The 12712-nt window shown below is 38.5% G+C and overlaps 1 protein-coding gene across 14 annotated transcripts in view; it reads left to right on the forward strand.

Annotated features, from left to right (window-relative positions):
- Positions 1-12712, forward strand: part of mbnl2 (muscleblind-like splicing regulator 2) — a 108075-nt gene that overhangs the window by 69924 nt on the left and 25439 nt on the right. For 8 of the 14 annotated variants that reach the window (XM_041199738.1, XM_041199739.1, XM_041199741.1 and 5 more), the window contains 3 exons: positions 7866-7919; positions 8603-8753; positions 11231-11269. The exons of 1 other annotated variant lie outside the window; for it this stretch is intronic. In XM_041199738.1, the coding sequence (XP_041055672.1) occupies positions 7866-7919; positions 8603-8753; positions 11231-11269 (244 nt within the window). Of the gene's footprint in view, positions 1-7865; positions 7920-8602; positions 8754-11230; positions 11270-12400; positions 12496-12712 lie in introns of all 14 variants that reach the window. 5 more of the 14 variants (XR_005944462.1, XM_041199744.1, XM_041199748.1 and 2 more) reach the window with 4 other exon arrangements.

Here is a 12712-nt window from a genome sequence, read left to right on the forward strand (position 1 = left end):
CCACCAGGGCAGTTGGTGGAATTTAAATTCAATTAATAAAATCTGGTACTGAAAGTCAGTCTCAGTGATGATGACCATGAAACTTTCACCGATTGTTGTCAAAAGTAGTCTGGTTCAGTAATGCCATTTAGGGAAGGAAATCTGCCATCCTTACCTGGTCTGACCTACGTGTGACTTCAGACCCACAGTAATGTGGCTGGCTTAACTGCCCTCTGAAATAGCCTAGCAAGCTGCTCAGCTAAAGTGCAGTTAGGGATGGGCAACAAATGCTGGCCTTGCCAGTGACACCCACACCCCATGAAAGAGTAAATTTAAAAACATAGAGAACCCCGACTGTTCTGTCCAACAGAGTTCCATATATTGTAACTATCACCATATATTTACTAAATATTTTCGAGGTTTAACTGGGACATATGATGCTTTTGGCAGAGCAGCCCTGACAGTTGGTGTTGTAGCTCTTGTGCAGGTGTCTTTCCTCCACTCATACCACTTGCTGTGTTCCTACAGTGCATGTGGACGACGTGACATGAGAAAAGGCAATTACCCATCTGGTAATGTCATCCTCATTCCTTGATCAGAAACCTACAAACATCACCAGGCCCTGCAGGCATATATTTTGAGGCTGGGGGCGGGGTTAAGTGGGTTGGTCAGAATTTGCAGTTAGTTAAAGATTAGCTTGAGCTGGCAATGGGGCTGAGACAATTATGCAAATTCTGGAGTTATTTACAATGTAAGAGTCAGATGTCCTGAAGCACCGCCTCTCAACAACAACATGAAGGCATTTCCAGATGCATACTCCGCAAGTGGTTTCCCAGAGCCTATCAAGCTAGGTTACACTCCCACGGTGTGTGGAGGATGAAATGAAGACTCCAGATGGATAATCTGTTGTCTTGCAAACTATCCACCAGGGCTCAATCAAAACACATGCAGCAAGATAGGTTTCAACAGTGCGTTGAATTTTTTATTGCAGAAAGTTCATGGCATGCCAGTCACAATGAAGGTAAATATTTTTCTGAGTAAAGAGATAAATTCGAGATATATATTTTGCAAAAGAATTGATGGGGCACATCAAACTTAAAAAGCCGGGTTATTATTGGCTAGTAATTTCCACTGACTTAATGCTGGTGTTGAATGCAACCTAAGGGGGTCAGTTAGTTCATTTGGCTGGATAACTAGAGTGTGATGCAGAATGATACCAATTCCGCAGGTTCAAACCCCTCCATACCAGCTGTGGTAGTTCATGGAGGCCTATCTCCTCACCTTGCTCCACAAGCTGTATATATATATATAATCAATTGTCTCGCTCTCTAATGAAGAGAGATGTCTATGGCCCTTTGTGGAGTATGTCTATCTACCTTGCCTGAATGCAACCTATAGTGAAGTGGTGTCATCTGTGTTGAAAATAGCCCATTTTTCATGGACTCCCAGCTGACTAAGCCAGTTAAGACAATGAGTAGATGGCATACACAGACTGGGAGACTTATAAGGCTGGATATTTTGATCAGCTGTAAAAGCACTCTGCTGACCTCGAAGAAAACTGTCCATAAGGATCTAGCAAGGTCTGTGACACTGACTTTCCCTTTCCTAATGTCAGTTTGAACCTAGCACTAAGTCAAGGGGATCTCCAGGTGTCCAGCAGCAGTGGTTAGCAACAGGATAAGCAGCCAGTCACACAGACGTATTCTCTGAGAGCAAACCAGGAAGTTTAAAAACCCCTAAATCCCTTCGTTTTTAATTGTAACTTTTAAAGATAACAAGTGATTGGGGTACACAATTGGGATTAAGTTAGAAGCGAAGCTTTCATAAAGTTAATGAAGAAATTAATATAAAAATAAGTGGAATTTTTTATCATAATGAAAAAACTTGGCCTTCAACAAATATAAAATTCTTTCAGGGCCAGTGAGGCTGTTTAGCAGCAACCATGAGTTTAGTATGCTGTTTAAAAACCAGTTACACCTCATTCAGCAAGGTGTAACATTTTCAAAGGTTTTTACACCAAGACTAACAGCATAAGAGTCAAAGTTCCCATCAGATCAGTGATTTCTAATTACTTTCCAGTGCTCTGCACTGTCAAACTGCGCCATATTATAGCTTCTTAACTTCCAGCAGTTTCATGCTAGACACCTGGGAGGTCCTTTAATCTTGACTCTACTGATCTGCACCTGACTTGAGCAAATGTGATGCATTTCTTGTGTGTGTTGTGTGTGTGTGTTGTGTGTGTGTGTTGTGTGTGTGTGTTGTGTGTGTGTGTTGTGTGTGTGTGTGTTGTGAACGCCTTCAAATATAATCAAATATAGAAGCTATCCCACAGAGGACTGGAGAGTTATCAGTGTAATAGTTCTGTTTTAAAAAAAAATGAGCAAGGGCTAAACCAATAAATATAGACCTTTCAACCTAATGTTGGTAATGGGTAGGTTGCCAGAGACCATAATACACAAAATGAATATCCATTTAAAGATTTATGTTAACTAAGGTCAGCCAGCATAGATTTTTAAAAGGCGAGTTATGCCTCTCAAGGAAGAGTCAAGAAGAGACACTGATTTAAGAGAATTGGCAAAAGAGCCAACAGCGAGGTGACAAAATGGTTTTTCTGCAGCGGGTGATTAGGACCAGAATGCACTGCCTGAGAGTGCAGTGGAGGGAGATTCAATCGTGGCTTTCAAGCAGGAATTGGAGAAGCATCTGAAGGGAAATAAGTTGCTAGGCTATGGGGAAAAGGTGGGGAATGGGACTAGCTGAGTTCTTGCAGAGAGCTGGCATAGACATAGGTCAAATGGCCTCCTGTACTGTAACTATTCTATGATTCTATAATAACAAAGTGTATTGACAAAGGAAATGCAAGAAACGTTGTTTGATAAAAGTTGTTTGATAAAATGTCACATAGGAAACCTTGCCATCAAGCAAGCCCGTAAGTTTGCTTAGAGAATAGCATATCTTAATTTCAAGTGTGCACTGACCTGATGGCGCTTCCAATCTGGATCAGGTCAGTGTCTCTTCCTGACCTGGTTTATGGGAACTTTATCTCCAAGACAGGGATGTGCATCCAAACATATGAAATAGGAGCAGAAGTAGGCCATTTGGCCCCTCGAGCCTGCTGTGCCATTCAATAAGATCATGGATGACCTGTTTTTCTTTTGAATTCCACATTCCCATCTACCTAAAGTGTATCCAGTGGCAATGGATATGATAACTTTGAGCTTCTGCAGTCCAGTTCCTGTTGCCTGCAGCATAGACCCAACAAAGTCAACATATGCAATTCCCAGCAGTCATAGGGACAGGGTTAGGCCATTCAGCCCCTCAAGCTTGTGTTACAGACAGCACGGTTCCAGTAAGCAGCCTTGATGTTTCAGATCAAATCAAAGGTATCGAACAAGCACAGTTCTGATAAATCCATGATTTGATGAGGATTTTCAGCTCCTTTTGACTCCAGGCCCTATCCAGAAGCTGCTAACTCTATGCCGCTTGGTTTTTTATTATATGTTAGGGGTGATCCTGTATAGGTCTTTAAAATTATGAACAGGCTTGGTGGGGAATCCAAAACTCAAGGTCATAAATATAAGAGTCACTAATAAATTCAATAAGGAACTTAGGAGAAACTTCTTCACCCATGGGGTGAATTTGTAACTCATTACCACAAGATGTGGCTAGGGTGAATAGCACAGATGCACTTCAGGGGAAGCTAGATAAACACACGAGGGAGAAAGAAATTTAGCATTATGCAGATGGGCTACAATGAAATAGGACGGAGGTAGGCTCATGTAATGCATAAATAGCAAATTGGATCCGTTGGGCTGAATGATTTGTTCCTGTGTTGTTATTCTGTGTATGTCCAACTCCCTACTGTTATGGCTACAGCTGATGTTACTTGCTGAGCAAGCCAAATTTCAAAGGGAAGCTTGTCTTACTGATCATAACCTCTATTTTGCATTTTGAAAATGAGGGGAAAACTACTGATCCCAGAAGTGCATAATCCCAGTAACACTTTTAAGATTTTAAAATTAAAAGATTTATTAACAAGAAGGAAAAAAAGCTTAAGCGCACAAGATTAAAATTGCACAGTTGAAACAGCCTTGCAAAGCATTCCACAAAAAAACCCTCTTAGTCAGAACACACAAGTAAACTACTTGGCAACAGCTACCTTATAGATTTTTAACCATAAAAATCCAGTAATATTACCCAAGGCAAAAACTACTACCTTAATAAAGTATACCGCACAACTTCTCACTCTCTTCCATTCTGCTCTGGAAATCCAAAGGAAGTTCAGAAACAGACTGCTTTCTGAAAACAGACTTTTCTGGCTTGAAACTGGATGACTGCTTCAAATTCACAACTTTTCTCAATACAGAGCTGGTCTCAGGGCATCTCCCCCACATAGTCACCTCAATTCAACAAAACATCTCCCTTAAATATATTTTTTCCCCTTTCATCCTAGACTCCATTATCCTAGGCACTTCTTTGAACTCAACTTTTCCAAAATATAAAAATCTTTCATGTCTTCCTATTACCTCCACTTTTGGATCAAATAAAATTTAATAACCTTCCCATGTTTACTTATGAAACCTCTTAAGTTGTAAAAGTCCCTTAAACTCCCTTTGAAATTTAGCAGCCGAAAAGTCAAGCCCTTACCTATCATCACCTAATGCAAATTTTAAAACACAACTTATTTACTTGTAACTCCAAGTTCAACGTAGCCTCTCATTACAAATGCATGTATTACAAATGAATGCATCTAGCACCTTTATCTTTCATTTCTCAGTTCCCACAGTCAGGCTGCCCTTATTAACCTTCCCCCAGATTAATTAACCATGGACACACACACACTCTCACTCTTCATAATCAGAATTGATGCCTGATTGGGAGTGATGCCAATATTTGCAGAAATGTGGTTGAGGATCCAGTTGCTTGCATGATAAAACATAGTTAGAGACCGGGCACCTTCGTGCTTTACTCCAGATCTGGGGAAGGCCCCCTCAGATATTCTACCCATGCCCAAAGTGAAGATTAGCCCAGCTGTCCAGAGGGATTACTGAGCTTTGACCCATCCATCAGAATATCCTTCCCAAGGTGGGTAAATTATGTCAATGTACAAGACAGCTGTGATCTAATTGAGTGGCAGAACAGGCTAAAGGGATGTATAAGTTATAAGAAATAGGAGCAACAGTAGATCATAAGACCCCTGGAGTCTGCTCCACCATTCAATAAGATCATGGCTGATCTTCAGCCTCAACATTTTCTCGTCCTGTCCCGTTCCCATATCCGTTGATTTCCTTGGTGTCCAAAACTTCAATCTCAGTCATGAGTATTTATACTCAAAAGACTGACCATCCACAGCCCCCGAGGGTAGATTCAAAACCCTTGAAGCGAACAAATTTCTCCTCACCTAAGTCAGAAAAAGCCAACTCCTTATCCTGAGGTTATGCAACTTAAGCAGCCAGTTGAAACGGCCTATCAACTGAAAAGGAACCCGAGTAGGCTGAATTCCCTATGCCTGTTTCGATGTTCCTAAGGGAAAATTAGGTTATGTATGGTATCCGAGCTAAATTTCTTGGGGTCAGTTCATGTCTGACCTTGACGTTTTTAGTGATAATAACCTTCAGTTCTTTGAAGATATTTGCAATTATCTGTCTTCATATGTAAAGCAAGATTGTTGCCTTAAATTTACATTGGAATTTTAAAAGGATAGAGATGTGTCAGATCTATCTGCAGTGCATGTGGCCTTTCTAAAGTATCCTTTACACAGAAAAGATAATAAAAGAACCAAGGATATTCATCTGCCTAGGGCAGATTGCTAAGCAGTGTATAATTAATTAAGGCATAGATTATGTTTTGCCTTCCTTAATGGTTTATATGGCTGGGCCTCATTCTGCTTTCCCTATCCAGCTGATTGGGTTAATATGGAAAGGGTCTTTCTCTACAAGAAAGCAAGATGAAGCAGTGACATAAAAATAGCACTTTCTTGATCTGTTCAAATGATTAGCATTTTGGCACATCTGGTCAATGATTGCCTTAAAATTAAGTGACGTGCCTATTAGTGTTATTGTACTGATTGGTGTCATTTAGTGTGCGTCTAGAAGTCAGTAAAGGAAGAAGAAACTAATGCACTAGAATCCTACAAAGCTGTGGAGAAGGAAATAGATTCTCCAGGTGGCTGTTTTCTCCCCACAAGAGAGAATAGGGAAAATGTGATTTGGGAGGTAATGTGAAATCTATTTTATCTGTCATATGTATTTTTCAGAACTTCACTGTCAGCCCTCCCGCAAATCAGCTACCTTGATTTCGGCAGAATTATTGGGTAGCTGGATAGTGCTCTTAATTGTGCGTGTCTCTTCAATTGCACCACACCAGAATAATAGGCGCAGAATTAACTTGTTTAGTTTGCATCCCATCAGAGTTTGTTCACAATGTGAAATGCAGTTCAAATGCATTTTTTTTTTGCTGTGGCAGTCGCTGAAGGCATAACATGCTGCCTGATGTCAACATGAATATGACTCATGGTTTATAAGTCTCATGGTTTTGTGAGCATCAAAGGTGAGATTTGCAGGTGCTAGGAACAGAATGTTTCTTCACTTTCAGCATCTGTGTGGGAAATGAATGCTGCAGTACAAATTTAGCGTAAACAGTTGCAGGTAAAAGTTTCCTACCCCAACAACGCTTTAATTTCAACCTCAAATGAGCACCCCACTATGAAATTTGCTTTTCATATTGGTGGGTCTTCTGGCTCGTGTTAAAATCTGTCAGTTTATTTGCAAATTATATTCTGTCTTTTATTAATTGCTGTGGGCTCACACTGACGAGGATTTAGTTTGATAATTTTGCATGGAGCTCTCGCAGCCAGTGAGAAGGTGATACTTTCATAACCATCAGTCCAGTGTGGATTTAAGACTATCTCGTCAACCAAACAAGCTGTGGTATAACAACCATCGCCGCTGAGACCCAAGGATTGCTAAACCTGGGAGGGTTCATCATGTGACCATCCAACACCCCACAGCCCTACCATTGGTTTCCCAGCATGTCAATGGTCGTGGTTGTACCAGTCAGCCATTAATGGCAGCTACAATGCCCACAATATTCTACGTCAAACCATTGTATCCTTCACGTGCTTTTGCCATAAGTGCATGTAAGCTGGGGTCACATTGTACCTTGGGTGCATTGTAGCCCTGCTGTTGAGAATCTTGCCATAACAAAGTGAAAGAACAGAATGCCTCTTCTGATTTTCTCCAGGGTCAGAGAGTAAACTTTATTTCTGGATTCCTCCAGGACAGTCCAATGGGGATCCTTATAACCAATTTTTTTCAAAAAGTAAATCAATAATATAATTGAAAGTATGGTAATGTGGATAACTTCCAAGAACTATGGGGTGGTTTGCTTTTGTGCCAGTTTAGGGAGGGTTAGCTTTTAATGTTATACTGTCTCCTAAAGGTACTGACAAATGAGCAATGCAGAATCTAGCCATCTTTCTGTGGTTCCATATTTCACTATAGCCTGAAAGGTACAATAACATAATTATAAACTTATATAATTATTGTGCGCACACATTTTACACAAGTTGGTGTTAGAAATAATTAAAGGATATTTGTGTTTTGCTCTTTTATGTTTTTAACAAAGGTACAGTAAATGCTTATTTTGCTGTACAGTACTAATTCAGTATTTGTAACTGCAACCTTTTGACAACTCATTTTATGCATGCTCTGTGATGTATGTTGTATACTGCATTCAGGGTTTTTTTTTGTTTTTTTTTTCTCCTCACCTACCTGCAATGTACTGCTGTTCCCATGACGCACTTCTGCTTGCTGTTTACCTGTATGTTAATACGCTTGAACCCCATTGGTCCATTGCCATCATATGCTCGCTGCCTGCTATTTAAGACTCAGTCGGCTGCCAAATCTGTGAAACGACCCCTCGAGGCAACCTTTGACCTGGTACTTTGACCTTTCACCTTCTTGCTTTGCATGCACTGTAGTGATAGTAAGATAGTATGATAACTTAATAGATTTTATTTTTAATTTTATTATAAATGCTTCTAATTAGATGTTTGTTGGAAGGATATTATGTTCATACTAACTAAGTGTACTGGTCATTTAAAAAGTCTCACTATTAAATATAAAAGTTATTTTTTGGAATATCAGATGTTTGCTTTTTGCATTTCAGGTATAGCAGCAAATAGCCTTCACTACACACTATTGAGTTTACATATTATAGTTTAAATTCATGATAATTAATGTGATGTGTTTTGATAGCCTTATAATGTGTGGATCTTGTACTGATCTGCTTTAATTAAATTGTTTAACTGCATTTCCAAATTCCAATATAGTGAGAGTATTTTCATTAAATTAATTATCTTTTTGGTTAAGGACAAGTGTTGCTTTAAAATAATGCAGATCTTTATTCTGTAGTGTAATAATGTCTAGTATCACAGCATTAATTACTTGGGTTTAGTTTTTTTTAAAAAAACTACGCTTGTACCTTTTACGGAAAATCTGTCTTCGGACAAAATTGTTTTTTGTACTACTTTGACTAATACGAATACTTGCAGTGCATGACAGGAATTTCATACTGTCTTCTCTATTTATCACACTTGTCTTACTAAATCCCTCATTCACAGGCCTTCCCACCTGGTGTCCTTCACCACTTACCAAAGAGACCAGCCCTTGAAAAAAGCAATGGCACCAGCACAATCTTTAATCCTAGTGTTTTGCACTACCAACAGGCTCTAGCCAATGCACAAATGCAGCAGCCAACATTTTTTCCAACAGGTACGTCCTTTCCCCCTTACTGAGAGTATTATAAGATTGAACTGTTGACTTGATCAAATAAGATAATGTAGCCATTATCGCACAAGTTAAATGTTCAAAAATATATTTCTGCTTGGTTGCCTTATTTTGCTTCTTGCTAGCACTTGCAACTGCGTGTTACATGAAGTAAAAATGGCTTTAAAATGCTGTGCTTAATTTATTCTGAAAGGGCAAGACTCAACAGAAAACACCTTTGATGTACATTGAAACCTGTCCTTCCTTTGAATGGTTCCATTGAACTCGGTTCAAATTATGTGAATCATTCATTTGTTTGAAATTGCATTAAATGACTTGGAGGCAGGTTGTATTTCTATGCAGATGGTCTTTAGGGACAGCTTCACTGTGTTTTTCATCAAAAAGAATTTTTGCAAATTATTACTTTTGTGATAGACTTACCTGATGCTGTTTAAAAACAAATAATTTTAATGAGATTAGTATTTGCAGTGAATGCAGAATCTATGTATATTTGATGTAAAAGATCACACCATGTTAACCAGTAACACATGACATCAAAGGATTGTTTAGTAGTAAATCTTTAGATATGCTATCTTTCGGCATCTTTAAAGCTTCTGTTTTTCTTGCTTTTTTTCTGTGCATAGTGTTGATGATGTGCAACTTTTAAGCCTCTCCTTTTTGTTGCTAGTAACTGGTTACCTCCATTGGTAAACCTCCCTAACTATCACTTCTGCTATTAAATATCAATTAAAAGTATTCAAATGTCATATTCTGAGCAGGATCTATTTAAATAAAATACAGAGATGTAGGAATAAAACCCACTTGCAGTTTTGACAGTTTTTCTATTTTTAAATGACAGATTAGTCTTTTTTTTTTCATCTTAATTGCCTTTTAGAATCCTACCCCACAGAAGACAACCATTCAGCCCATGGTGCCTGTGCCAGCTCTTTGAAAGAACTATCCAATTAATCCCACCCCAATTCTCTTTCCTCATTTTTAATACCTTTAAATGTAATCAGTCACTTCTGCTGCTAAACTGTTGATCCGTGATAAATTCTTATTGGAAAAAGAAAAGCCACGGCAATAAGTTGAAAAATTTTCTGTAAACCTATGCTATCATAGAAGCAAAACCTGAATAAGTGATATCTGCATTTTAATGTTTGAACCTCCTTTCTCTAACCATTATTATTCTTGAGAAAAATGCAAAAACATACACTCAAACTAGGCCGGCAAAATTATTTAATTAATGTGATTTGCCTTGAATACCCAGCTGCAATGAAAAAAAGATGTATTTTGCGTGCCGCAGTTGAACCATGTAAATGTTAATAGGAGGTAAACTTTTTATTTAAAAACTTGCAAAATATTGACCTGTTGATTAAATGGCATCAGTACTTCATTGACATGGAATTAGATGCACAGTGTTTCACTGTCAACATCAGTGCTGCAAATTTATTAAATATGATTCATTCAGAATTGCTAATTATATTTGGTATATGCTTTTTAAGAACTGTGCAGCAAATTAACCTGTAAATTAAAAGTAAATAATATTGCTGATAAACTGCATAGAAATGAACCTTGGTTTATTATTTGTGTAAACAATTAATCACTCTCAGCAGCGTCCAAATCCAATAGGATCTTTTTGTTATGAATCTGTCATACTTCATTTAATAAAATTTTTTGTTATATAATGTTGAAAATAGACCCTCTAATATTTGCGTCTGTCGGTTAGCTCAGTTAGCCAGAGTGTGTTGCAGAATGATGCCAACAGCACAAGTTCAATCCCTGTTCTGGCTTTGGTAGTTCATGGATGCCTTCCTCCTTGTCTTGCTCCACACTTGGTGTGGCTTGCTGCCCCTCAAGCTACACAATCAATTGAGAGATGCCTATGGTCCTTCATGGACTATGGCTAATTGCCAGTACCATTCTCTTTAATATTTCAAGAGATGCTAATGTTTTGCTCCTTTGTCCTTGAACATAGTTCAGAGTAATGTGGAGCCAAACATGCTTGGGGTGAAATCACCACCCGGCGGTTTTCAGCTCAGTCTCTCAAGTTTTTGTTTCCAGTTGCTGGTGCCTCAAAGGACACCAAAACTCAAAATGGCCCTAGTTCCACCTCTACTTTCATTGTACTTCACATGTTCTATGCTGTATTCCGATAGTGTATCAGATCAGTGTTCTGAATGTCCCCTGGATCATCACAAGGACTTACATTTTTTTTAAAAAAGAAAAAGCATCTTACTGAAGAACTCTTGGTGTAAAAATAAATTCTTGTACCTTATTAAACAATGAATTTCGAAGTGGAAAGAGAAGCATTTTGAGGTTTGAACTGAACCTAGCAGTGTTAAAACCAACTGAAATATGGAAGGTTTTTTTGGTATTTGTTTTTCAAGGTCTTGGCTTTGTGATCTAACACTAACCATGCATTTTTAATACTTTTTTCCTCCCAAATTCACCTTTCTAAATGTTCCACTGCATGATGGCAGGGTCGGTGTTTTGCATGACTCCTCCAGCTACAACTGTTGGTAGGTTTCACCTTTTGTTTCCTAACCTTGAATGTAATCATATTTAATGAGAAGTTCTTTTTTTTATTCATTCTAAACGCTTTAATTTGCCATGAAAATAAATATATGCCATGAAATATAGAATTAAATCTTCAAGCTATATCTTGAGTTAACCTGAATCTGAAGAAGTTCATTTTGATTTGGAGCACAATAGAATTTGTTTATCTGTTTCACACCTCAATTTTGAACTAAGATTTTAATCACCTTGTGCATTTTTGATACAATGGTTAAGAGTTAGGGTAAGGTAACAAATTACAACCTTGAGTAACACAAATTGCTGTATCAAATCACGGCATGTATTTACCTATTGTCTTGAATAACTTTGAATTTATTATGACTGACCTTTTGGAACAAAGACTGGCTGAGAAATTTACTTTTTGTTCTTGCAGCCCATACGGTGCTTATAATCTGCACCCATAATCTATATCTGTGAGGCCGTGGTTGGAAATAGAAAACTTATAGTAAAATTAGTGTGACATCTGATTTTCCGTTGTAAAATTCTTCGATATGTAAATACTTCTTTAAGCATCTTGGTTTTACTTGATACCATTAAATCTATTCTAAGTAAGTTAGAGAATCAAGTCTTAATATATTATGTATCAGAGTCTCCCAGAGAAGTTCAGGAAGGTACATACTTTAAAAGCTTCTCTTACTAATGAACATTTAAAAACAAAATCTAACACCGGCATCATTAACTTTATTTGACCCATCTTTTGTTGAAAGATTTTATGCTCATAACATTTAAAGTAATGCCATAAGAAGGGAGGAGAGTCGAAGAATATTTGCAGTTACTTTTTCCCCATGCCCTGAGCTTCCTATTGTATGTTCTCTGGGAAACGCTGATTATGTTGGCATTGGTCCTTTTTAATTGTGATTGTAATAAGCTTTTTCCTTTCTCTTTTTTTTAATTTTCTCCCATGCTTCCTTGCTTTGCATTATGATTGCATGTCACCTGCTGGTGTAACCTCCTCCTCCCTCCACGATGGCTTTCTGCTATGTGATATCTGCCATGCCCAAAAAATACAACACATGTCATGGTTGCCATGTGCCGCACCCTTCTGTTCATTGCTTCCATGGTTCCCTTCCTGAAAGTACCCTTGATGCACAGTGCTACGCCCGCCACTGTCTCTGCAGCAACAACACCTGCCACAAGCGTTCCCTTCGCCGCAGCAGCTACAGCCAATCAGGTTTGCTCCTTTTACAGCTTTCTTTCATAAACCCCCACCCACCCCCCCCCCTCCCCTCCGACCACCACCCCACAACTCTAAACGAGTGTTCATTTCTGAAATCTTGTCAAAATTATAAATCACCTAATTGTTGGAAAACCAAGTTGAATAGTTGCAGCAGGCACTTGTTTAGAGTTGTCATTTATCCCAGACAACAGTATGTTTTTTGTGTGTTCTG

Source organism: Carcharodon carcharias, chromosome 11 (assembly GCF_017639515.1).
Source record: "Carcharodon carcharias isolate sCarCar2 chromosome 11, sCarCar2.pri, whole genome shotgun sequence".
Lineage (NCBI taxonomy): Eukaryota > Metazoa > Chordata > Chondrichthyes > Lamniformes > Lamnidae > Carcharodon > Carcharodon carcharias.